General features: G+C 42.6%; 2 protein-coding genes and 1 pseudogene across 4 annotated transcripts; all 3 read left to right on the forward strand.

Moving 5' to 3' along the window:
* The first annotated feature begins 3,734 nt into the window (after window positions 1-3,734).
* Window positions 3,735-7,586, forward strand: LOC112267071. 2 transcript variants are annotated; one of them, XM_024445127.2, is made up of 11 exons: window positions 3,735-3,956; window positions 4,231-4,415; window positions 4,598-4,772; window positions 5,194-5,289; window positions 6,147-6,215; window positions 6,430-6,456; window positions 6,567-6,794; window positions 6,933-6,980; window positions 7,072-7,185; window positions 7,281-7,310; window positions 7,404-7,586. In XM_024445127.2, the coding sequence occupies exons 1-11, from the start codon at window positions 3,887-3,889 to the stop codon at window positions 7,457-7,459; spliced, it is 1,098 nt and encodes a 365-aa protein (XP_024300895.1). In that variant the 5' UTR covers window positions 3,735-3,886; the 3' UTR covers window positions 7,460-7,586. The 2 variants fall into 2 exon arrangements, with proteins under 2 accessions (XP_024300895.1, XP_024300894.1); XM_024445126.2 differs by having other exon boundaries at window positions 3,736-3,956; window positions 6,147-6,224.
* Window positions 7,587-9,714: 2,128 nt separating this feature from the next.
* On the forward strand, window positions 9,715-17,174 carry LOC112267419 (annotated as a pseudogene).
* Window positions 17,175-17,254: 80 nt separating this feature from the next.
* On the forward strand, window positions 17,255-20,582 carry LOC112267072 (ribosomal RNA-processing protein 8). 2 transcript variants are annotated; one of them, XM_024445129.1, is made up of 8 exons: window positions 17,255-17,439; window positions 17,679-17,798; window positions 17,945-18,233; window positions 18,311-19,226; window positions 19,389-19,518; window positions 19,635-19,741; window positions 19,866-19,956; window positions 20,062-20,582. In XM_024445129.1, exons 2-8 carry the CDS (start codon window positions 17,697-17,699, stop codon window positions 20,176-20,178), a joined length of 1,752 nt encoding a protein of 583 aa, XP_024300897.1. In that variant the 5' UTR covers window positions 17,255-17,439; window positions 17,679-17,696; the 3' UTR covers window positions 20,179-20,582. The 2 variants fall into 2 exon arrangements, with proteins under 2 accessions (XP_024300897.1, XP_024300898.1); XM_024445130.1 differs by having other exon boundaries at window positions 17,685-17,798.
* The last annotated feature ends 4,545 nt before the right edge of the window (window positions 20,583-25,127 follow it).

Here is a 25,127-nt window from a genome sequence, read left to right on the forward strand (position 1 = left end):
TGTGCTCAATGCTATGAGGTGATGACATCACAACTTCACTGTCAGACAGACAGACGGTGGGGGTTGTGGGGGGTGGTGGCTCTTGCCTTGTTGTCATGTAAACCCTTGGGTTGTGTAAAAGTATGGGATCAATATCATGCCAAATGTTTTGTGAACACACAGCATGCATTTTGTGTTTGTGTATCATGATCTGTACAATTAAGTTCCAATCCACAAATGCAAATAACTTTCCACAAATGTAAATCACTATCCACTAACAAACACCTTTTGATTTGTATTTGTAAATCGATATATATTGCATTAGAATGTTTTTAAAACTGCAGATATGCAGGTCATTTCCAAGGGCCTTAGGTAAAATGAGAGCCATAAAGATTTGTACCTAGGAGAGATATGGCAAACATGCAACTCCATATTTGGAAGCGCTTTGGTCACCTGACTTTTGGCAGGGAATTGGCTACAAGAAAAAAACAAAAAGTTGTCACGAGTAGAAAGCAATTTGTAGTCAATTTGTAGTCATAGTTGTAGAAAAAAGTTTGTATCCGTAGAAAGTGATTTTTATAAATCAGCTGACAGCCTCTCATTCGGCCATGTTGATGCCTGCCTTTCAAGGTTGCAGCAATTATAGCATGTGTCACACCCTGATCTGTTTCATCTGTCCTTGTGCTTGTCTCCACCCCCCTCCAGGTGTCGCCCATCTTCTCCACCTATTTCCTGGGTATTTATGCCTGTGTTTTCTGTCTGTCTGTGCCAGTTTGTCTTGTTTGCCAAGTCAACAAGTGTTTGTTTTTTCCTCAGTGGCTGTTCACACGATCACTTTGAGGATGGAGAGGAGGAGTGCGGGTCTTTTGCATACCCAGCCTCTCACACATGGTGGCGAACACACGGGACTCAAAGTTTCTGCCTTGGTCACTGTGGATGGACTACGCAGCACCGAACCTGCAGAAAATCCCTGCTGTCAGGGAGTCGACAATGGTCTCTGCCTCCTGGTCCCAGACTATTTGGTGAAATAGTCCATGGCTATGAGTACCCAGAGGTTTCCAATGTCTGTGGTGGGGAGTGGCCCAACTACATCCCCTCCCACCGGGAACTGTTGGAGCTGGAGGGCCCTTTTTTGCTGTGCAGTTGTCACAGCTCCGGCAAAAGTCCTCTGTGCTGCCCCCAGTAAAAGCCCTGATGGAGGCGGTGGAGGGATTTTGTGACCCGCAAAGTGTCCAGTCCCCACCCCTGCCATGAGCACTCTGGAGAACAGCCTCCCGCAATGCTTTTGGGACCGCCACCTCTCCTCTCCCGTAGCTGTCTCCTTCCATGCCCGCTGTAGCACACACCATCAGCCAGCCGCAGTCTCTCAAACTTTGACCACAACCCTTTGTCGCGAGTGAGAGCGCTGCCACCTCTTCCAATGGTGGCCTTGGCTCCGCCTCTTTCCACTGTAGCACCGGCTGTAGGTCTGTGTTCTGTCCCTGCTGCTGCCCCCGTTCACCCACAGCGGCAGTCTGCAGCTCACAGCAGACAGGCCTGCTCGCCCGACACTGTGGCACAGACCCTCTCCACTGCACACGGCCCTCTCACAGTGGCGGCACCCGTCTGCAGTACAGGGCCGACTTGGAGTGACGTGCCCCTGCCCTGTGCACCACTGTGAAGTCGTACTAAAAGGTGTTTGTTTGTGGATAGTGATTTACATTTGTGGATTACTACTTATTTCTACAGATCATGATACACAAATACAAAAGACATGCTGTTTGTTCACAATACATTTGGTATGATATTGATCCTATATGAAAGTGTTTGACATGCAGCACATTACATACAATGTATCATTACAATACAAATACATTACATAATACATTTAGCGTGAAGTGGAAACAGTAGGTGTGTATTTTCACTTCTGTTTTTGCAGGGAGCATTTTAAACTTGAATTGATATGTTGATATGTTTCCTGTAACTCCTCTCTCTCCCTTGTCTCCAGCAGACCAGCAGAACTGAAAGTGGATTTCAGCTGTATCCAGTCTGGACCACAGACAGTGACATTACTCTAACAAAGGTGACAAGAGGCCCTCTGTGTACCTCTACAAAGTTGCTTTCTGTCACCAGGGTATGAGAGCTACGAGAGCACATGTCTAACAACTTAGATTAAACAACAAACTAGATTGACAAACATTCCCCATTTTCTATTTAAATTGATGAAAGGTGTTGCATGAGATGTCTGATATGAGCTACTCAGACTGTGTTGGCAGATGTAGCATGGCTATGACGGTTTTATGATTTGCAAAGCATGAACCAGATTGGAAAATAAATTCAACATAGAAACGATTTCCTGGTTGTCTGCAGTGTCAGTCTTTGGTTTTAACCACAAAGTTATGTCACGTCAACAGATGATTTGTCTTTCCTTGTTAAAAAGGAAGCAAGTTGCTTGAGTGGTCATGGTGACTGTATTTTGTGACAACACACACAATAGTTACAAAAACTATAGTGACAAGACGAAGAGAGACTCTCAATTGGTTTTGCTCGACTCCTCGCGTCCTGTCCTCTGTCCTCTCCTTGCCTGCTTTTGAAAAAGGTCAAAGGTAATCGCGGAGTGAAACGTGAAAACAAATGCGCTTGTATGAAATGACTCTCCTCCACTCATGCGTCATCAAGCAAAGGACTTCTAGAGGGGTGGAATCCCCAAATAAATGTGTAAAGTGCAAAAACCAATTGAACAAGTTGTGTGCAAGACATGTTATAGATAAAAGGATTAGCATAACGCTTTTAAATGTGTGCATGCTCTCCTTAGAGAAAACAGCATCTGATTCAAAGGGGGGGTGTATACACTCTTGAGTATTCTCTGCCAAAGTAGGTAATGAAGGAGGTGAGCAGACTCCTGTTTGCCTTCTAACGAATTGACACTCTCCTCGACCACTCGACCCCTTATCGGTTTCCAGTTCATGCAGGAGAGGAGGACGGAGGAATCGAGGAGAGGAGGGACTTTTTCCAATTGAGATCCTCCAAAAGACCTAAGTAATAATAAATACATTTATAATGATAACAAATATGGTTGATCTTCGTAAAATGTCTGCCTCTTTAATTTGCATGATCAGTCTTTACAATATTAATTTGTATGCATGTATTTTGTATACTTTTCTCTAGTCAACATTGTGTAGCAAACAGGGATTCATATTGAAGGTGTGTTCATTACAACCTCTACTTTCTTGTCAAAAGACATGTCAACATGAGGATTAGAATAAACAAATACGTTCAACCCAATGTTCATCTACAGTGCATATGCTTGTCTCACTCTTGATTTTCAACCCATCCAACAGACAGAGGCCTTGTTACAGAGTGTGGTTTACCTTTGCATATCACTTGCAACTGAAGGCCCCCTTCAACAGGAAGCTACTGTGGTCTTCTGAGTAAGAAGACCACATCTGTGCTACTGCTCAGAACTTTGTTCCATTGGCTGCAGCTACAAATAGTATTTGGGTGAATACAGTAAAATAAGCATCTATGAACCTAAATTATCTATATGTGTCATGCACTAAAATAACCTGGTTTATGTGCATGAATATGCTTCATAGTTGTTAATAATCACAGAAAAAGCTGTCTACATGAACATAATCTAAGTACTTGTGATTGTTATAACATGTGAATAACATATCAAATAAATTAAGTACCAGTTTAAATGTAACACTATATTAAATGTTTTCAGATATGTATAAAATTAAATGGGAAGAATTGAGAGGCACAGCTGCTCAGACAGGAAGTGACCTAATCGATTCCCTCTGTGGCTGAACTTAGTTGCAGAGGTTTGCCATTTACCTTGCTCATGTAGTAGCTACTGAATGTATGTGCCTGATACTTTCACTTACATTTCTGATACCACTCACCACCATATATTAAAATACAGAAAATGTTCTTGGTCAAAACTGATGGCTGTTTTTTCTGGATGGTATTATGTTATACCTCTGTTGCTTCAATGGGTAAGTGCTTAAGATAATGATAATATAGATATAGCATTTTATGTAGAGATATGAGAGAATAAATGTAGAATAGGAGAGTAGAAATTGAAGAGAAGCTTCCTGTCGTGAGTGTGTTGTGCATCAGGAAAATAATGGTGTAATTCTTTAAACCCTATATTTAGCTTATAATATAAAAATGTATGTATGCTGCTGAGAATTGTATATCTTAACCATTACATTGCAACGTTTTGTATATGAGACTGATAACCGTCCAAACCCATCACTCCTCCTTTAGGTAACAAACATTGCCATGACTCCTGTAACGCATCCACCCTCCAGGCTCCACTGGGCTCTGCGGTGCTCTTGTCATGCATCTTTGGGTCTACCTCTCTGGGCATCAGCCCTGGCCATGGATGGGTGGTGTGGAACCAGATCTCTGGTTCTGGTGCCAGCCTGGTCAACATCACATCCTCTGGGAAGGTTGTTGCCTCCTTCGGTTGTCTGCATATCATGTACAATACTAGCCTTCTTTTTTAGCTTTGAAACTTTAGCCTAAAAGCATTTTTTACCTTATTTTTAATGTACAGCTTTGTAATTTCTGCATGTAATGAAAAGCGCTCTTCAAATAATATGTAAATAAAATACGAATGTATTATTATCAGGTGGACTTTCTGGACCCTAGGCAGGGCAGAGTGAAGGTTTTCCCCAATCAGGGAGGTCTGGGGAACTTCTCCATCAGCATCGATGCCCTTCAGGCCTCAGACCTGGGTTCCTACTGCTGTGAGCTACAGAGTAATGACCAGTGCCATCGAGTGGAAGTTGAGGAACTTGATCAAGGTAACACTATGCTAGTATCTACAGTAGTATATTGTTCCAGTGGCTCAGTTGGTTGGAGAATGGTGCTTGTAACAATACCTGAGTTGTAGGTTTGATTTTTCTTGTGACCTCAACCAAATATTTGTATCAAAAGAAAGTCAGTTTGTTACATTAGAACAATAATCTCTTATACTGTTGTATCCGAAAATCTAGGACCCTTTCAAGTCACCTGTAATGAGTCAAAATAATTGGTGTAGTCTTCATACTGTGTATGCAAACTGCAGAGATGCACTTTGTATACACAGCATGTGGTCGGTTTTTCCTTACACAATCACTTTATGTAAAGTCCAACATATTTCTGGTCTGGTTAGACAAAGCAGCCCTCTTGCTTAATGTTTCCTGTAAGGTAAATGTAAATAAAACCACCTCTTCCTCTCTTCAGACAGTAGAGATCTGCAAGTGTTGTTTTTCAGCGTTGGTGGTATGGCCGTCCTCATAGTGCTCCTGATTGGCTGTTTCTGCTGGGTGAAATGGACACGTGAGCACCTCCATGTTCTTCTTTCTGACTCCCTCAGTCTTACTTCAGTACTGGAATGATATTGATGAAGCAGCTAGCATGGTATACTGCACAGTATAGAGTATGCTACACTGAGTACATTGACAGTTATTCAGGCTAATTTGAATCTTCCTATGAGCATTAAGCAGCATCCTTTCTTTCTGATGTAAATGTTATGATGCTGATTGGGCAACTTTGCAAGCTGCTTCCATGTGTCACATGAATTGACACTGGAGAGACGAAGCAGGTACGGGGAATCAAACATTTACTAAGGAATGGACATGGAAGGAAACAGGAACAGCGTCAGCACAAGGGTAACAAAGACAAAAACAATTAATGCATCAGAAGGGAACAGAGCAGGGGAACTGACAAATATAGGGGAGGTAATAAACAGGTGATGAGTGAGTCCAGGTGAATCCAATATCGCTGATGCGTGTGACGAGGGAATGCAGGTGTGTGTAATTGATGATGGCAGGAGTGCGTGATGCAGGGCAGCCTGGCGCCCTTGAGCGCCAGGGGGGAAGAGCGGGAGCAGACGTGACACCATGTCAGTTATGTAGCTACATATCCTACTAAAAAGATGTACATTGCACAGTTTAAACAGGCCTACATGCATGTCTTAATTCCACCCAATATGTGCAATTAAGCAGTGGAACATTTCAAAGTAGCCTAATATGTTTGTGAAATGTGATGTACTTTCAATAAAGACATAACACCTGAAAAAATGATCATCTTATAGCAGTGCCTTTTCTTGTTTTATTACCTCTATAGTATTTGAGCACCCTTTTCAAATCTGATTGAAACATGAAATTAATGTAGAATTATGTATAATATGACAGGATCCAGTACACTTCCTGAGGACGTTGCGTGTACTGACGATGTTGGGAGAGACGTGGCACAGAAGAGAGGTAAAAAACGTAAGCACACGTAGGCTACACACACACACACACACACACACACACACACACACACACACACACACACACAGTGTCTTTTAATGTCCATTTGGTTAAGTTTATGCCACATTACAACATCATTATATATTTACCAAAACAAGACCACAGTACAAAGTCATGGTGCATTTCCAGACTGATGCTCACATCTGTTTTTGTCTTACTTTAGGAGCCGGCAATGAGCGACCTATCTATGGTACGTTTATTATTTTAGATTTACCATTTTCATTGAATGGAATTTTAATGTTGTTGTTTTCTTTTCTGCATGGACCTAGTTTGAACTGTTCTCTCCCCTCCTTTCAACAGAAAACAATGAGCACGATCCAACCAGAATGCAGCATGAACCGACCAGAATTCAGCAAAATCCAACCAGAATTCAGCAGGATCCAACCACAATTCAGTATGATCCAACCGGAATTCAGCATGAACCACCAAGAAACCAGCACGAACCACCAAGACACCAGCACGAACCAGCTAGATACCAAAATAAACCAGTGAGAGATTTGAGTGAGAAAAGAAGAGGGTTTCATAGAGGTGAGCTATACTTTATGTAACATACAGTCAACATTCTATAATAATTTTCCCTTGTTCAATGATACCAATATTTTCATCCTGCTTGGTATTCATGTTGCATTCAGAAGTAACTGAACTTAATGGACTTTCCTTCCCCAGAACTCATGAGCAGATTGCGCCAATCAAGTCTCGGACAGCATTACTATGGTAAAGTCAGAGCTTTTTAATGAGCAATTTACAGTATCAGCTTGCAGTGATCCTTTTATGAATTACATTGACTCGTCGTGAACTCTGACAGCAAACCAAGCGGAGATCAATGAGCAAGCCAGAGCTCAGATCGACAGCCACCAAAGAGCAAACGAGGCAGAGACCAACCAGGAGGGAAGATTCCAAATGGACAACCGCCAAAGAGGTATCTTACGCACTATGTTTTACAGTAATCTCTGATACAAATCAATATGCACTCTAGCATTTTGTTATCAATGCCTTGTCTCCTTCTCATTGCAGGAAGCTTTTGGAGAAAGAAACCCAAAGAGAGTAAGTTTTTTTTTTCTCCTCACAACATACTGTATAATCATTATAACTTATCTTACATTGAGACCACTCCCTCTCTCTTGCACTCTCTCCCAGAATGTGAATATAAAAACCCTATCTACAACAAGAGTACAGACCAAATCAACAAATGATGGGGATGATGAGGATACTGGGTCTCAACACCTTGGTCTCCTTTTTGTTTGGGTTGTATTTTTTAAATAAAGTATTGTCTTGAAAGTGAAACAAATATGAAATAAAGTCAAATAATTTTTGCTTCAATGGTTTGAGATTCTTTCATGCACCAATGAATCATCCAATGGGAATCAGAAAGGATCTAATCAAGGCCATTAACCCTAATGACCCTCAGCTGTGTCACCCCACCAGTGGATGGTCACCCAGGCCCAATGTCCACTGTTTGCTGACCATCAGAGATAATTTGTTATTCGCGGAGTGAGAGGGATATAATCCATACTTTCAACCGCACTTTAAATAGACATAAATGACACTGTGAGTGGTCATAATGGGTATATGTCTCTCTACATTCCTAAAGAGCAATTCACCCATTTTAAATTTAACATTTATGTCCAAGGTAAGTAACTTATGTATTCAACCCTGATCAATCAAATGGCAATATCATCGGTTATATATGTGTGGTTTTGGTTCATTGATAATGTCCTGTGTATTCAAATTCACACAGATGAAAATGGTGGACACTACAGGGCAATAGATATTGCTCTTCAGTGCCACTATCTCATGGGAGAGACAGACCGGTTCGTTGTCTTTTCTGTTCCCTATTATGGCTGTCTCGTCAAAAGACAAGTAGGCTAATTATTTCCGCTAATATTCAATCTCTTTCTTTTTTTGCTGTAGCACACAAAGGCTGACGTTAACCTTGCTTGTATTCTAATGTGCCTGGGAGATATTGCCAGCTTGACAGTGATCATCAAGGCTATGCTAGAAGAGGGCCAAGTTGAGATCACCAAGAGAGTGCCTCTCATCTGTAAAATGCATCCTGAAAGGTAACAAAATCTTTGCCTTAATGTTATATAATACAAAAGTTGCATTGTGGAAAGAATGTATTCAGCAGCTTTATAGTGTGAGATTATATCAGTTATCAGCAGTCTGTAAACATTCCCTTCAGAGGAAATTAGCAAGGTTGACAATCCACATTGAGAAGTTCTCCTGGGCACTGCGACAAGGACAAGGTTTCTCATCACCATCTTCCAGAATGCCACTTTCTCCCCTCTGAACCTGGACACAGTCCAGATCCCCTCCAGCCACAACCAGAACTGCAAGTCCAAAACCAGGGCTGGCCACTTTGTTACCTTTCGCTTTCCATTCACCTACTGTGGCGCTCAATCACAGGTGTGTACCATATTGATGGTCTATTTCTCTATCAGATCTCTTTCCCTATCAGGTCAAATTGATTATTTTCCTTGGGCCTACTTTCAGATTGATAAAAAATAATCTAACGGCCTATTCCACATCAGCGTAGGCTGATAATATTTTTGGTATCTCAGATTGTTCTTGCAATTCTCACAGAAAGTTAATTGGTAGGAAAATGTTTGACATGCCTTTTTACATTTGTATCACACAAACAATTTCTTAGAAAATCATGATGAAAGTGGCAACTTCAGGCCCTTTTTAGACCTTTACATGCCTCCTGTAAGACCCTATGATCTGTGAACCAACATTCTAGTGCCATCATACTCCTTATAGTGTACTCTCAAATGTAGAGTATGTCTAGACTCAATTTTTCAAACCTCTATACCCTTTATTATAGCATTCGTCTATGTGATGCCCTTATAGAGAGGTCTGAAAGGTTTAGATAGGTGTAAACTTGTATTAATTATGTAGGATTTTGGAGTAATAGCAATCACCCAGCCTCGGAGAGTAGCAGCCATCACTGTAGCCCAGAGGATATCACAGGAGATGCACTTTAGTTGGGGTAGAGAGGTTGGATATTAAGTGTGCTTCGATGACTGCACGACACAGGTGAAAGAGCTCCAAGACACCTGCCTACTGGATCAGTGTTTCCCAACGCTGGTCTTCGAGTCACCCAACAGTACACATTTTCATTGTAGTCCTGGACAAACACCTCATTTAACTTATTGAGGGCTTGATGATTATTTGACAAGTTGAATCAGGTGTGCCTGTCCAGATACAATAAAATGTTTTACTGTTAGGGGTACTCGAGGACCAGGGTTGGGAAACACTGTACTAGACTGCTCAAAGTGATACTTCACATAAATTATTGGATACGCTTATGTGTTAGGCATCTTGAAAGTGTTCTATAGGTCTACGTATTGTCGCTGAAATGTGAAGGGAATTAGAGTGTTGTGTATATCAGCAAATGTGTGTCTCTGAAAGGAGATGTGTGTGTTGTCAGGACACGCTGGTAAAGTACATGACAGACGGCTGTCTGCTGAGAGAGATCCTGGCAGACCCTGTTCTGTCTCAGTACAGTGTAGTCATTTTGGATGAAGCCCATGAGAGGAGCCTTAACAGGGTCAGTAATAGAGGCAACTACTTCAAAACAGTAATCTGATTATATCCCCAACTCCATCCCTCAGTTGTATAACCAAAGCAAGTGGTGGTGCTGCTGTTTTGCTGATAAACAAATCCCAGATTGTAAACAGTTGTGTAATATGTGTTTTACTTTAGGACATTTTGTTGGGTCTGTTGAAACCGACCCTCTCCAGTCCAGATAAGTCCTCTTAAGGGTTGCTCTGTCCCCCTGAAGGTGGTGGTAATGTCAGCCACCCTGGAGACAGACAAGCTCTCTGTGTTCCTGGGAGGCTGTCTTGTCTTCACTATCCCTGGAAGAACCTTCCCTGTCACCCCCAAGTTTGGTAGGGAGTGAGCTTGCTTTTACTGACATAGGCCAACTGTTAGCATGATGTATGATAATGAATCAATTCAGTGATTGTACCACCCCAGGATTTAGCTCATTTAAAATCAGCTAGTGATGTGCAGGTTGGCTCATAACCCACAGTACCGGTGGATATCCGCAGAGCGGATGGGTTTAGGTTCATGAAATATTGTGTGGCTGAAGGGCAGACGGGTTGAATAAAGAGAAACAATACCTTAAAAAATCCATGAAAGTATAATTATTGTGCAATTTATATAGTCTACATTTAGCCTAAAATAATGAAAGAAAAACCTAATCTGGTCTTATGCATATGCATATGTCTAAACGCTTAACTGTATGCACGCCAAATTGCCTACACAGCCAATCACCAAATAATGCTTTTGCGAACTGGCAGAAAAGGTTTGGACACACCTACTAATTCAATAGTTTTTCTTTATTTTGACTATTTTCTACATTCATAGAATAATAGTGAAGACATCAAAACTATGAAATAACACATATGGAATCATGTAGTAACCAAAAAACTGATAAACAAATCAAAGTATATTTTATATTTGAGATTCTTAGTAACCACCCTTTGCCTTGATGACAGCTTTGTACTCTTGGCATTCTCTCAACCAGCTTCATGAGGTGGTCACCTGGAATGCATTTCAATTAACAGGTCTGCCTTGTTAAAAGTTAATTTGTGGAATTTCTTTCCTTCTTAATGCATTTGAGCCAATCAGTTGTGTTGTGACAAGATAGGGTTGGTAAACAGAAGACAGCCCTATTTGGTAAAAGGCCAAGCCCATATTATGGCAAGCTCAAATAAGAAAACAGAAACAACAGTCATCATTACTTTAAGACATGAAGGTCAGTCATTCCGAAAAATTACGAGAACTTTGAAAGTTTCTTCAAGTGCAGTCGCAAAGACCAGCAAGTGCTACGATGAAACTGGCTCTCATGAGGACCGCCACAGGAAAGGAAGACCCAGAGTTACCTCTGCTGCAGAGGATAAGCTCATCAGAGTTACCAGCCTAAGAAATCGGCAATTAACTGCACCTCAGATTACAACCCAAATAAATGCTTCATAGAGTTCAAGTAGCAGACACATCTCAAAATCAACTGTTCAGAGGAGACTGCATGAATCAGGCCTTTGCGTTTGAATTGCTGCAAGGAAACCACTACTAAAGGACACCAATAATATAAGAAGAGACTTGCTTGGGCCAAGAAATATGAGAAATGGACATTAGACCAGTGGAAATCTGTCCTTTGGTCTGATGAGTCCAAATTTGAGATTTTTGGTTCCAACTGCCGTGTCTTTGTCAGACGCCGAGTAGGTGAGCGGATGATATCCGCATGTGTGGTTCTCACCGTGAAGCATGGAGGAGGAGGTGTGATGGAGTGGGGGTACTTTGCTGGTGACACTATGATTTATTTAGAATTCAAGGCACACTTAACCAGCATGGCTACCACAGAATTCTGCAGCGATACGCCATCCCATCTGGTTTGCGCTTAGTGGGACTATAATTTGTTTTTCAACAGGACAATGACCCAACACACCTCCAGGCTGTGTAAGGGCTATTTGGCCAAGAAGGAGAGTGATGGAGTGCTGCATCAGATGACCATGGCCTCCACAATCACCCGACCTCAACTCAATTGAGACGGTTTGGGATGAGTTGGACCGCAGAGTGAAGGAAAAGCAGCCAACATGTAAGGGCATATGCTGGTGGCAGGGAAGTCAGGCGAAGGAGATCGAACTTGGTATAAAACGGAACAGTTTAATAAGTACTCAAAAACTCAAAAAATAAAATATACAAAATAATAAAAGTGGGTACAAAACCCGTCGCACACCAGAGCATATCTTGCACAAAGCTTACAAACAAACAATCACCGACAAGGACAATGAGGGAAAACAGAGGGTTAAATAAACAACATGTAATGCATGGGATTGGAACCAGGTGTGATACAAGACAAGACGAAACCAAAGGAAAATGAAAAGAGGATCAACGATGGCTAGAAGGTCTGCGACTTCGACCATCAAACTCCGCCCGAACAAGGAGAGGGACCAACTTCGGCGGACGTCGTGACAAAACAAGTGCTCAGCATATGCGGGAACTGCTCCAAGACTGTTGGAAAAGCATTCCAGGTGAAGCTGGTTGAGAGAATGTCAAGAGTGTACAAAGCTGTCATCAAGGCAAAGAGTTGCTACTTTGATGAATCTCATATGAAATATATTTAGATTTGTTAAACACTTTTTTGGTTACTACATGATTCCATATATAGTTTTGATATCTTCAGTATTATTCTACAATGTAGAAAATAGTAAAAAATAAAGAAAACCCCTTGAATGAGTAGGTGTGTCCAAACTTTTGATTGGTATGGTATATTGTCTCTACTGTATGTATGGAGAAAAAATATGGGGGAAACTTTGAGTATGAACAAACCTCTTGTCTGTGACAGGTTATCAAGGTGGAATTGGATGTGCACACAAGTGAGATGGCTGGAGATATCCTTGTGTTTCTAACAGGTAAACCTAATGATAATCTCCAGAATATTAATGTAATGATTACAGGTTCATTTGTGTTTATAACAGGGCTGTCTGATATTGAGCAGGCCTGTGACATGTTGTATGCGAAGGCTTAATTCATAGACTACCGTTACGATTTGCAGGACCATAAAGTGGAAGGGCTGCTGATCCTGCCCCTGTACAGATCTATGCTCACTGGTAAGATTTCCGGCACTGTCTGAGTACCCCTCACTGTGACATTCACATATAGAAAAACAGATGGAGTTCCCTTTTACACACAAGTGGACACAGTTTAGCATGTCATTTGCTTGCTAAATCAAAAGAATAAAGTCATGACATGACTGCATAGAGCTGTTTTTATCCATCACAAAATGCAAGGCCTCAAATTTCATGACTGTAATTTGCTCACTGCAGGTATATTGTTGACAGTGAGATAGTGAAGCAACTCAACCATAACTCAAGGGTTATGGACATCCTCGAAGTGGTTCTGATTTCAAAGTAAGTCCCGGAAGTCCCTGTTTGTCTGCTTCCTTTCGTTTTGTGCCTAATGAACAGAACTGTGATGTTGTAGGAGCGAGGACCTGCAGAGAGCAGGCCGAGCAGGGAGAACCTCCGCCGGGACTTACTACAGTCAGAAGTTCTGGGATAGGTGCATGCAAGAGTACACCGTTCCAGAGATCCAGAGGACCAGTCTCACCGCTGTTATCCTCACACTCAAGTGCCTGGAAGTTCATGATGTCATCAGGTAGGTACAACTCCACTTCCTCAAGTGCTCAGAGAAACCAGTGTCCGTTTTTCAAGACTGTGATAATACAATACAATCCAACAAGTCATTTGAGGCCATGGTTGCTTGGTCTGTCCCTCTTAAGGTTCCTTTACCTGGACCATCCAGAGGAGAGGTTCATCCTAGAAGCATTGAAATGGCTTTACCAATGTGACGCCATCGACAGGTGAGAGATATAGACATACTGTATATTCGTGTACATCTGTCATTGCTTATACAAATCTCCACCAGATAAATCTACAACCACATAGGGATACAACTCTGCTGTTTTCACCATCAAGAACAGAGGGAACCTACTACATACAGTACTGGCAGTTCTTCATGACTATCACGACTCAATCTTTTCAATAGCTCTTGTTATCTTCTATCAATATCCCCCTCCCCTGTGTGGTGTCTGTAGGAGAGGTAAAGTGACCCAGCTGGGTGAGCTGATGGTCGAATTCCCCCTGCCCCCAGGGCTGACCCGGGCCCTGCTCCAGGCTGTCTCCCTAGGCTTTGAGGAACCTCCTGCTGCCTGTAGCCACCATGCTGTCTGTGGAGAACATTTTCATCAGACCAGGTGGACAATAACGGCATGAGGCCTCGGTTTAGCCAATGAAGATGTGGTTATGTCAGAAATACACATGTATACATCATGGCCTTTACCGATTTATTCCATTGGATTTCAGTCAGACATAATCCCAAGTCATAGTTCTAATCTAAATGTTTGGCATTTCTCTCTCTGCAGGCCATCCAGAGAAGCGGAAGGAGGCAGATCAGAAGCACAGGCAGTTGGGAGTGCAGACGGGCAGCTGTAAGGACTTCACCATGTGGCTCAGTGTGTTTGAGAAGGACAAGGCCAGGTATACAAACATAACTCCTCTTGATGTATTTAATAAGCTACATTAAATTCACTGCATTCCTATTCATGAGTCTCCATCTAACGTGAGCTTGTTTTGCTGCCTACTTGTTGTGTTGCCCCGTCAGCGTGATGTAAAGACAACTATATACACCGGAGGGCGCTAAAGTCAGCCTTCAGCGAGGAGACCCAGCTCAGAGAGTTCCTCCTACGAATACAACAGGTCAGTTTGTTGTTTGTTTATTTACTTATCTTATTAGTTTTTGTGTAGCTAAAACTATGATGTGAAGCTCTGAGCATGTATGTACAGATTTATAACCAGGGTATGTCCGTTGTTTCTAGAAGAGAGATTTCCCTATGGAGAAGTTTGATGGTAATAAGAGTGAGCTGTTCAGGAGGTGCCTATGCACTGGTTACTTCACCAGGGGCGCTCAGAGATACACATGGCAAGAAGGTACGGCTTTTATCCCAGCAATGTTAAAAAGTCAAGAAAGATAACTGAAATGTTGTGGTTTTCTCTCAGGTCAGTTGGAAAGGTGTTTTGCACAATGGATGGGCACGGATCCATGGTTCTCATTCATCCATCATCAACGGTAAAGACTTCCAGGACTATATTCTGATTACTTCAGAACAATCCATTAAATCCCCAGAATGCATATTACACATCAATCCCCATCTCTCCTGCACGTTAACCTGACTCCCCCTCCCCCGTAGCTCTTTGACCAGGAGGACCAGCTGGACTGGTGATCTTCCATGATTCCTGTGCTCCATGAGGTGGGTGTGTAAGAGCTGAGCAGCGTGGCCAGAGAGGAGGTGGCCAAGTGGGAGACCAAGGAAGCAGCTAAAAGGCAAACAGGTGTTTGATGGGCTCTGGTGATCAAATCTAAATCTAATCAAATCCAATTTTATTTGTCACATACACATGGTTAGCAGATGTTAATGTGAGTGTAGAGAAATGCTTGTGCTTCTAGTTCCAACAATCCAGTAATAACCAACGAGTAATCTAACCTAACAATTTCACAACAGCTACCTTATACACACAAGTGTAAAGGGATGAAAAATATGTACATAAAGATATATGAATGAGTGATGGTACAGAACGGCATAGGCAAGATGCAGTAGATGGTATCGAGTACAGTATATACATATGAGATGAGTAATGTAGGGTATGTAAACATTATATTAAGTGGCATTGTTTAAAGTGGCTAGTGATAAATGTATTACATAAAGATGGCAAGATGCAGTAGATGGTATAGGGTACAGTATATACATATGAGATGAGTAATGTAGGGTATCTAAACATTATATTAAGTGGCATTGTTTAAAGTGGCTAGTGATACATTTTTACATCCATTGTTCCATTTATTAAAGTGGCTGGAGTTGAGTCAATATGTTGGCAGCAGCCACTCAATGTTAGTGGTGGCTGTTTAACAGTCTGATGGCCTTGAGATAGAAGCTGAACAGGACCTCACCTTCTGGATGGCTGAACAGGCAGTGGCTCGGGTGGTTGTTGTCCTTGATGATCTTTATGGCCTTCCTGTAACATCGGGTGGTAGAGGTGTCCTGGAGGGCAGGTAGTTTGCCCCCGGTGATGCGTTGTGCAGACCTCACTACCCTTTGGAGAGCCTTACGGTTCTGGGCGGAGCAGTTGCCGTACCAGGCGGTGATACAGCCAGCCCGACAGGATGCTCTCGATTGTGCATCTGTAATAGTTTGTGAGTGCTTTTGGTGACAAGCCGAATTTCTTCAGCCTCCTGAGGTTGAAGAGGCGCTGTCTGTGTGGGTGGACTATTTCAGTTTGAGCATGAATTTACTGGTATAGAATGAATTGTATAACATTTGTTTCTGTAGCTGCTCCTTTATTATATACAGTACAGGTCTCATAAAAACGTCTAATGGGGGCAAAGGTTTTTGAAATGGAAAACGTAATTGAGCATTCCTATTGGACAAGATAAGTTACTGTAGTGCCTTTTCTGATCAAGCCAGGCCCCAAGGTGATTTATATGCTTTGTATGCTTGTTTTGTTCTTCTAATAGTCATTATGTGTGTTTGGTTTATTCCAGAGGGGTCTGCTGAAGACGCATTCAAGAAACTGGAGAAACGGAACGATGAAAGCTCAGTGAACGATGCCCGTTCTCGCTACCTACAGAGAAAACAGGAGCGGCAACAAGGCAAAGCACACTTATCCTCAGGGCACTTATCCTCAGGACACTTATCCTCAGGACACTTATCCTCAGGACACTTATCCCCAGGGGAAGAAGGACTCCGTTATTGGACTGACCAGGACAGAAGAATCTCCACTCAGGGGTTAAAAGTCTGACTGCCATAATAAACTGCACAGGCGATGCAAAATAATGTTTTACAACACTGGAGTCTGAGAGTTGAGGGTCAAACATTGTCCTTTGTAGCTCAGTTTGTAAAGCATGGTGCTTGTAATGCTAGGGTAATGGGTTCACTTCCTGGGACCACCCATGTGGAAAATGTATGTATGTATGACTGTAAGTCACTTTGGATAAAAGTGTCTGCTAAATATTACATTTAAATATACATTAATAATGGACTAGGTGGAGATAATGAATCCTAGTCATATCAAATGTCTAGTACTGAAGATGTTTTATGCTATGTTATCTTTTAGTGGTATATTTATTTTTTAGTTTCATACAGATCAACGTTTTTGTCATGAGAGTACATTTTGCCAGTGGAGGTCCCCATTCTCTTCTGGCCCTGGGACAGTTACAGAATTACATACAGTTTGTCAATATGTCACCCAACAGTGTTGTCAAATCATCACATTAGAAAACAGGAGAACAATCACAGGCACTTTATTTTGTACATCGCTGCCTTTTATAAAATAAAGGTTAATTTCGTAACTGCCATTGCTGCGTGATTTTATAAAACGTATTTTTGTGTCCTCCATTGGTAGTCATACAAACCAAATAAGACTCATGTCCCATCATCCTTTGCGGAGAGACTTGTGCCATTCACGTGCGCTTGTTTTGGTCCGTCAATGTGCGAACCAAACGTGGCTTAACAGAAATTGGCAATATCCACAGATAAACTTGTAATTCTTCACATTTGATCGATTAAATTAAGTCCGTTAACATATCGTGTTGATAAGTCATCTGACAGGTGAGTGAAGTTGTCGTCGTTGTATTGGAATGAATGTTGCTATTAGTTTGGACGTATGGCTGCTAAATACCATGTCTGATATAACGCTAGTTTGTTCAATCTAGAAGCAGGTTAGCGTTGATTTCATGTTTTCTGGAATCTACTGCCAGTACCGAAAAGCATCACACTAATCTAGCGACCATTTATTCTAATACACGTGCGTTCTTTTTTTACCTGTTCACGTAATGAATTCCCGTTAGTTACAGCGCTGGTCAAGCATGTTCGCTGAGGAGGATGAGTGGAACGATGACCCAGAAGCCAAAGCTCTGACCAAGACGGTCATCAGCAGTTTCAAACTGTCTGACAGCACCAATATCACGGTGAGCAGCCATCTCAATTTTGTTTATAATAAAATGTAGCTAGCAAGCCAGGCACAACTCACGTTGCCAGTGACCACATATTCAAATAGAGGGTTGAATTTTGGTTTTCCCATGGTATTTAATTTGACACCTCCATTCCCGGACAGACAAAATGTGTTGGGAAGAAGAGTTTGTTACGGACCCTCCAAACACTGGGGTCCGTACCAAACTGGAGCAAGAGCAATGGTGCCCCTTGGGAAGCAGGCAGTGACAGCGAAACAGAGGCCATACTGACACCACACACCAAGAGGAAGAAGAAAAGAAGCAAAAGAGGACGCAAGAAAGTAGCTGTTTCAGGAGAAGAGACCGATAAGGACAGTGGAGATTTGTGTGCCGGGGAGTCTGCAGTGCCTGTAGCTAAGAAGTCAATAAAAGCAAAGAAACCAAAAAAAGCAGGTGAGTTTCACAAGCACTGGCAACTGTCAATTGATTGTCTTAAGTTGAAGAGGTTTGAGGTTTTCTTTATTTCCTAGGGTTCAAAAAGGTAAAGAATAGAGAGTCCATTATGGGTGGTAGTAAACAAGGAAAAGCAGCAACAGATGCTGATATTGAGAGATTAAACCGAAAGCAATGGAAAAACAAGACAAAGAACAAGAAGAAATGTAAAAACAAATACAAAATAAAAAATGGAGAGAATACCACAACCCCAAAAAACACAAAAGCAGAGACCACTGTGCAAAAGGATACAGAAGATGGACCAAAAAAAGCTTCTGGTGTGAACAGGGAAACCGTGGTTGTCCAGACACACCGCCATACAAAGGAGAAAAAACAGCAGAAAGAGGGTGAGCGTAAAACACAGAAAAGGAAAAAGGTCCCAGGGGGAAAAGAGACGACTTTCAATGAGACTGCTTCCACTCCAGACACAGAAACAGTTCAAAACAATAAGAACTTGTCAGAGAAAAAGACAAAGGGGAGCATTCAAGAAAAAGCAGTTCCACTAGGTAAAGAGTTAATGACTGAAGAGGAGAAACCTCAGGAGCTGGTTAGGGAGGAGCAGCACGCGGAGCCGCCCGGCAGTAAGAGGAGGAAATGGGACGAGAGCAAAGGGCAAGACCGGTGGAGAGAAAAGCTTAGGAGAATGCTCCATGGCCAGAGCCCGGAAAAGAAAGAGAAACCTGCTGAGCAGGAGGAGACACGCACCACAGAGGAGGTGAAAGAGGCTTCTGCAGACCGCTCGACTGCTCTGAGGTCCCGCATGGAGCAGCGTTTGGAGTCAGCGCGGTTCCGCTATATTAACGAGGTTCTGTACACCACGTCTAGTGGGGAGGCAAAACGCATGTTCAGACAAGACCCCCAGGCTTTTAGCATCTACCACAGGGGCTTTACGGCACAGGTCCAGCGCTGGCCAGCTAATCCTGTCGACGCCATCATCTCCTACATACGCCGCACGTGAGTTGTGTTATGCTTCTATCTGACCCTAACATACTTGCATTGTTTGCAATAAGTCTGTTTGCATAGTTTTTGTATTTTTATTGTCTTGGTTCTGGGGTGGGGAGTCCACATTGAATTAGCATGTGGCTTTCTTTGTAAGACCATTTGTGTTGATTTCAGGCCTGCCTCTCTGGTAGTGGCAGATTTTGGCTGTGGTGACTGCAAAATTGCTCTAAGCTTGAAGAACAAAGTGCACAGTTTTCACTTGGCACCTATCTGTGACCGTGTAACTGTCTGCGACATGGCCAATGTGAGTCCAACTTTACATTGATCCTGAATCTGTTTCATCCATGCCTGTTTACTATGCAGTCTGTTTTTCATGTAATAATGATGTATGATTTCTATTGTTGTCCCACCTGTCTGCAGGTACCGCTCAAGGATGGTACTGTGGACATAGCTGTATTCTGTCTCTCTCTTATGGGGACTAACCTTGTGGATTTTCTAGTTGAGGCTAACCGTGTGCTGGTGATGGGGTAAGATATATTGTGCAGAAAAACAAAGCTACAGTATGTCAATATGCTGGAATAGAAGGTGTTCCAATTTATTTTCCATATCTATGTCATTTATTATTATTAAACAATTTGTCATTTTTTGCAGGGGTATCCTGAAAATTGCAGAGGTGGCAACTGAGAATGTGAGGAACTTCATGGGTGCTTTGTCCAGCCTGGGATTCAAGTTGGTCACAAAGGTAAGGCAGTAATCATAGTAAACTGGGATGGCCATGTTTTTGTCTTTAGCTTTAAGAAATGCATCTTTACAATACCCTACCCTATTAATTTTGCTCCCTCCTTAGGACACAGAGAATAGCCACTTTTATTCCTTTGAGTTTGAAAAGTTTGCAGAAGCTCCAGAGAGGGTAAAGAAGGCAGCAGGACTGGAGCTGAGGCCTTGTTTGTACAAGAAACGATGAGGGCAACAGTGATGAGAACATGGGAGAAACAGTTCCAAACATATGTTCCAAATGGCACTCTATTCCCTTTATACTGCACTACTTTTGAACAGGGCCCATGGGGCTCTGATCAAAGGTAGTGCACTATATAGGGAATAGGGTGACATTTGGGATACACCCACAGGAGAGAAGTCAAGCAGGAAGGGCAGTAACAGAAAATGTATCTTCTACTGGATGTAAATATGAAAATGACTTTCATAGATGAGCTAGTGTTTTTGACCCCCAAACAATGTATCAAGGATTGTTGATATTGTCAATAACCGTTTGTGGGCTTTCAAATGTCTGTTTCAAAGAGAAAACATGTTCAAAAGTTGTTGACAACATTGGTATATTTTTTTATTAAATCAAAACAGAATTGTATTGTATTAAGTCTTATCATGCACAATAATTTAAGATATAAAGCAAGAAGAAACATTCTTATAAGATGTATAGTTTAAAGTCTGTTGTAAAAACCTCTGTCTATAAGTGCTTCAACATAATCGCAGCATTGCATTCTGCAGTCTAGTTTCAAAGGGTACTCGCAAGCCTCACTCGTCTCTGTACATGCAGTCTAGTTTCAAAGGGTATTCGCAGGCCTCACTCGTCTCAGTGTACATGGCACAGGATCTAGATTGGCCACTAGAGGAACACGGGTGATAATGTTATTCTCAGCCAGTTCCCAGTATCTACTATACCCATGCTCTCCATCCAGATAGAGAGGGCAGAGGGGGGCTGTCTGGGGCTCGGACAGTGTCTGTGTTCCTCACCCGTGCTCTGACCCAGAGGAGGGGGAGCAGGCAGGGCTGGAGAGAGTGTGTCCTGCAGGGCTCCTAGCCGTATATCCCACATTGTCCCTCAGTTCTGGAACACACCGCTCAGGGGAAGAGAGGCTGGGGATGTTTCAGCACCTAGTGAGACACGGTGAAACAGCAATTCATAAATGGAATGTGATTTTTAGTAGGTCTAATAAGAATGAGTGGTACTGGTAGCTTTGGGAGGCAGTTTAGAGATGTTGCTGATGTCCCTCTGCTGGCATGGGCAGCCTCCCTGATTAACACACACAGAAAGGCCCTGGCCTTGGAGAAGGCAGTAGGCATTGGTTGGACCACTGGTGGCCTCATCACATAGGTACGCCTTGAGCACCTCTGCTCTCTAGGCGGAACAGGCTTGAGACGGTCAGGAGAGGAGACTGCAGGCTTGCTGTTTCGCATGGGCTGGTTGAGCTCAGAGCGCAGGTAGGAAACCACATCAACCAGTCCGTCCCACTCTGCCTGGAGGAAGTAGCATAGGGGTCCCAGGGATGGAGCTCTTACACTCACGACCCTGATGTCATCCTTCCGTCCCAAGCTGTCCTTCAGGGCTAGTAGTCTGTCCCGGGCCTGGGTGGGTCAGCTCGTTGGTGCTCCTGACCCTGCCAAAGGGCTACGTGGAGTCTTAAAGCAGGGTGTTCAGGGTTTGGCTGTGAACCCAGCTCTCCTGCCAAACCAGCACTAAAAACCAACACCAAGGGGTCGTTGGTGTTGGCCAAAGCCTGAACATGTTGCTCCAGACTTTGCAGCAGGCCTGATAAGTCTGCAGAGATGGCAAAAGACAGTCAAAGTAGTGTTCCCAATTTAATCAGAAGAACAGATTCCTATGACTGCTGAAGGTTGAACATGTAAGTAGGGTAATGCACTTCAAATTCATAGGATATGAGTTCTAATCTTTAATGTAGTACATACGAGTCAAAACTTTGGACACACCTACTCATTCAAGGGTTTTTCTTAATTTTTTCCTATTTTCTACATTGTAGAATAATAAAGACATCAAAACTATGAATGAAATAACATGGAATCGTGTAGTAACCAGAATAGTGTTAAAGTAGCCACCCTTTGTTAGACAGTAGGTGAACATATTAGTCCTTCCCATATCAGATTCAATGAGCATACTAGGTACCTTGTTGATCAACAGAGAGGCTAATGGAGTAGATCAACCAGACAGACACCTTCCTGAAGAGCAGCAGCCTCCACTCTTGGATCTGGGCAGTGGAAACAGTCATCAGCTCCCACAGTCCTTTGCGAGCTTCCATCTTCTGCCTGGCTTCGGTTACAAAAGTCAAATCCAGAGGGTTTCCTACAGAGGGGACAAAGATAAGAGAGTGAGGAAGGAGCGATGTAAACACAGGGCAGGAACTCTCCCTCAGTCCCTCTCTCATCTCACCTCTGAGACTGTTACTGGTCCTGCTGAGCTCTGTCAGGCGAGCAGAGACCGCATACAACTGTCTGCACATGGTCTTGAGCTTGTTGCGCATCTGAGCAGCATTCTGAGTGGGGTCCAGAGGTGGCTTTAGTCTCATCCAGGTCGTGGGCCAGGGAGGAGAAGGTGTTGTCCATGGTGTCAGCCATGAAGGAAAGATGCTGGCACACTGTCTCTGCTCGCTGCTTTAGGAGAGGAACAAAAATGTCCCACAGATCCAGAATCTAATAAATAATAACAAACAATCATCTGTAGGTAGCTCTTCTTCTGATGACTCAAAATAGGTACAAGGAAATTATTCATACAAATGAAAAGCTATGTGTTTAACCTGTTCCTCCAATACCAGCTCATCTGGTGTCATCTGTCTGTAGTTGGTTCGAACGGTTTCCTGGAGCGTGTGTAGGTACTTCAGTTGTTATTGAATGTCATTAGACATTTTCGCACAGCGTTTCACCTGAGGGAATGAATCCAATGGGGTCGATTAAAATATAAACTATTGAATAAAGGAAGTAAATAATGATTAGATGACTATACACAGCAATAACTACAGAAAGGTGCATGTGTAGGCAATACCATGCTGGCATAGTGGGTGAAGTCATTGAAGTCTGGGTTCGACCATAAGACCTTCTACAGCTCTCTGAGCGGAGCTTCAGAGCTCTCTGAGCGGACACAACAGTGGTAGGCCTGATCACCGACAATGATCAGACAGCCTATAGGGATGAGGTTAGAGACCTGGCCGTGTGGTGCCAGGACAACAACCTCGCCCTCAATGTGAACAAGACAAAGGAGATTATTGTGGACTATGGGAAAAGGAGGACCGAGCACGCCCCCATTCTCATCGACGGGACTGTAGTGGAGGAGGTTGAGAGCTTCAAGTTCCTTAGTGTCCACATCAACAAACTATCATGGTCCAAACAGACCAAGACAGTCGTGAAGAGGGCACGACAAAGCCTATTCTCCCTCAGGATACTGAACATTTTTGACATGGGTCCTCAGATCCTAAAACAGTTTTACAGCTGCACTATCAAGAGCATCCTGACTGGTTGCATCACTGCCTGGTATGGCAACTGCTCGGCCTCCAACCACAAGGCACTACAGAGGGTAGTGCGTACGGCCCAGTACAATACCGGGGCCAAGCTTCCTGCCATCCAGGACCTCTATACCAGGCGGTGTCAGAGGAAGGCCCTAAAAATTGTCAAAGACTCCAGCCACCCTAGTCATTAACAGTTATCTCTGCTACCGCACGGCAAGTCTAGGTCCAAAAGACTTCTTAACAGCTTCTACCCCCAAACCGTAAGACTCCTGAACAGCTAATCAAATGGCTGCCCAGACTATTTGCATTGCCCCCCACCCCCTATTTTATGCTGCTACTACTCTCTGTTTATTATCTATGCATAGTCACTTTATATCTACCTACATGACTAACCGGTGCCCCTGCACATTGACTCTGTACAAGTACCCCCTGTAAAAAGCCACGCTATTGTTTTTTTACTGCTGCTCTTTAATTATTTGTTATTTTTATTTTTTCTTAACACTTATTTATCTTAAAACTGCATTGTTGATTAAGGGCTTGTAAGTAAGCATTTCACTGTAAGGTCTAACCCTGTTGTATTCGGCGCATGTGACAAGTACAATTTTATTTGGCTATGGTGTTCACTACCTGAAAGGGCCATTATTCACAGCTTTCTTTGCAAAGATTTCTACCACCTCTGTGCCAGTCAGAGGCTCTCTGTGCTTGGCATCTTCTTTTACTTCTGTCTCTGTCTTGATCAGCTGTCTTTACCCGGGACATGTCTCCATAATCTGTAAAGCTGAATCAACAATGTAAACCACAATACTAAATATTCTATCTTCATTTTTTGGAAAGACCAATGTCACATTTGAACACGAGTGAAATGAAGCAGCAAACACACACGCTCACTGCTTAACCTACTTGTCCAGTGCAAATTCCTTAAATCACACTGGAGTAGCTTTCAAATCAAATCAAATTTTATTAGCTTTGACAGGGATATCAGTCAGTCAGTCAGTCAGTCAGTCAGTCAGTCAGTCAGTCAGTCAGAATATTAAACAAACATACATTTGACCAACTGGGGACATTTTGTTAGTCCCCACAAGGTCAAATGCAATTTCTAGGGATTTTAGGGTTTAGGAGCTAGGCTTAGGTTTAGGTTTTGGGGTTAAGGTTAGGGAAAATAGGATTTTGAATGGGACTGAATTGTGTTGCCCCCACAAGGTTAGTTCTGCAAGAGTGTGTGTGTGTGTGTGTGTGAGCGAGCGCGCGCGTCAATTAATTTAGTCTTAAACCTGTTAAACAAGGCAGTTTTAACAACAAGATACACATTTACAGTAACTTTAATGATAATGCTCCGGATTTTACAACATTAGATAACCAAAATGAACAACCTTTCAAAGTTTAATACTTGTGGGGACCAGAAATCCAAAACAGTAAAACAAACAGTTGCTACGCTCAACATCATTTCTAGCAGTTTTACAATACATTTCTTTACAACATATTACGATTATTGAAAACACCAAAGCATGACATACATAATAATACACTAATAAACAAAACAAAAATCATGAAAAATTCACAAAATAATGCATTTTAATATCCTGGCATGAATCACGTAAGAGTGATGCACAGAATACTCTAGCTGGGTCAGCAGACCCATCTGAATGTTCTCTGACATATAGTA

This window comes from Oncorhynchus tshawytscha, linkage group LG14 (genome assembly GCF_018296145.1).
Source record: "Oncorhynchus tshawytscha isolate Ot180627B linkage group LG14, Otsh_v2.0, whole genome shotgun sequence".
NCBI lineage: Eukaryota > Metazoa > Chordata > Actinopteri > Salmoniformes > Salmonidae > Oncorhynchus > Oncorhynchus tshawytscha.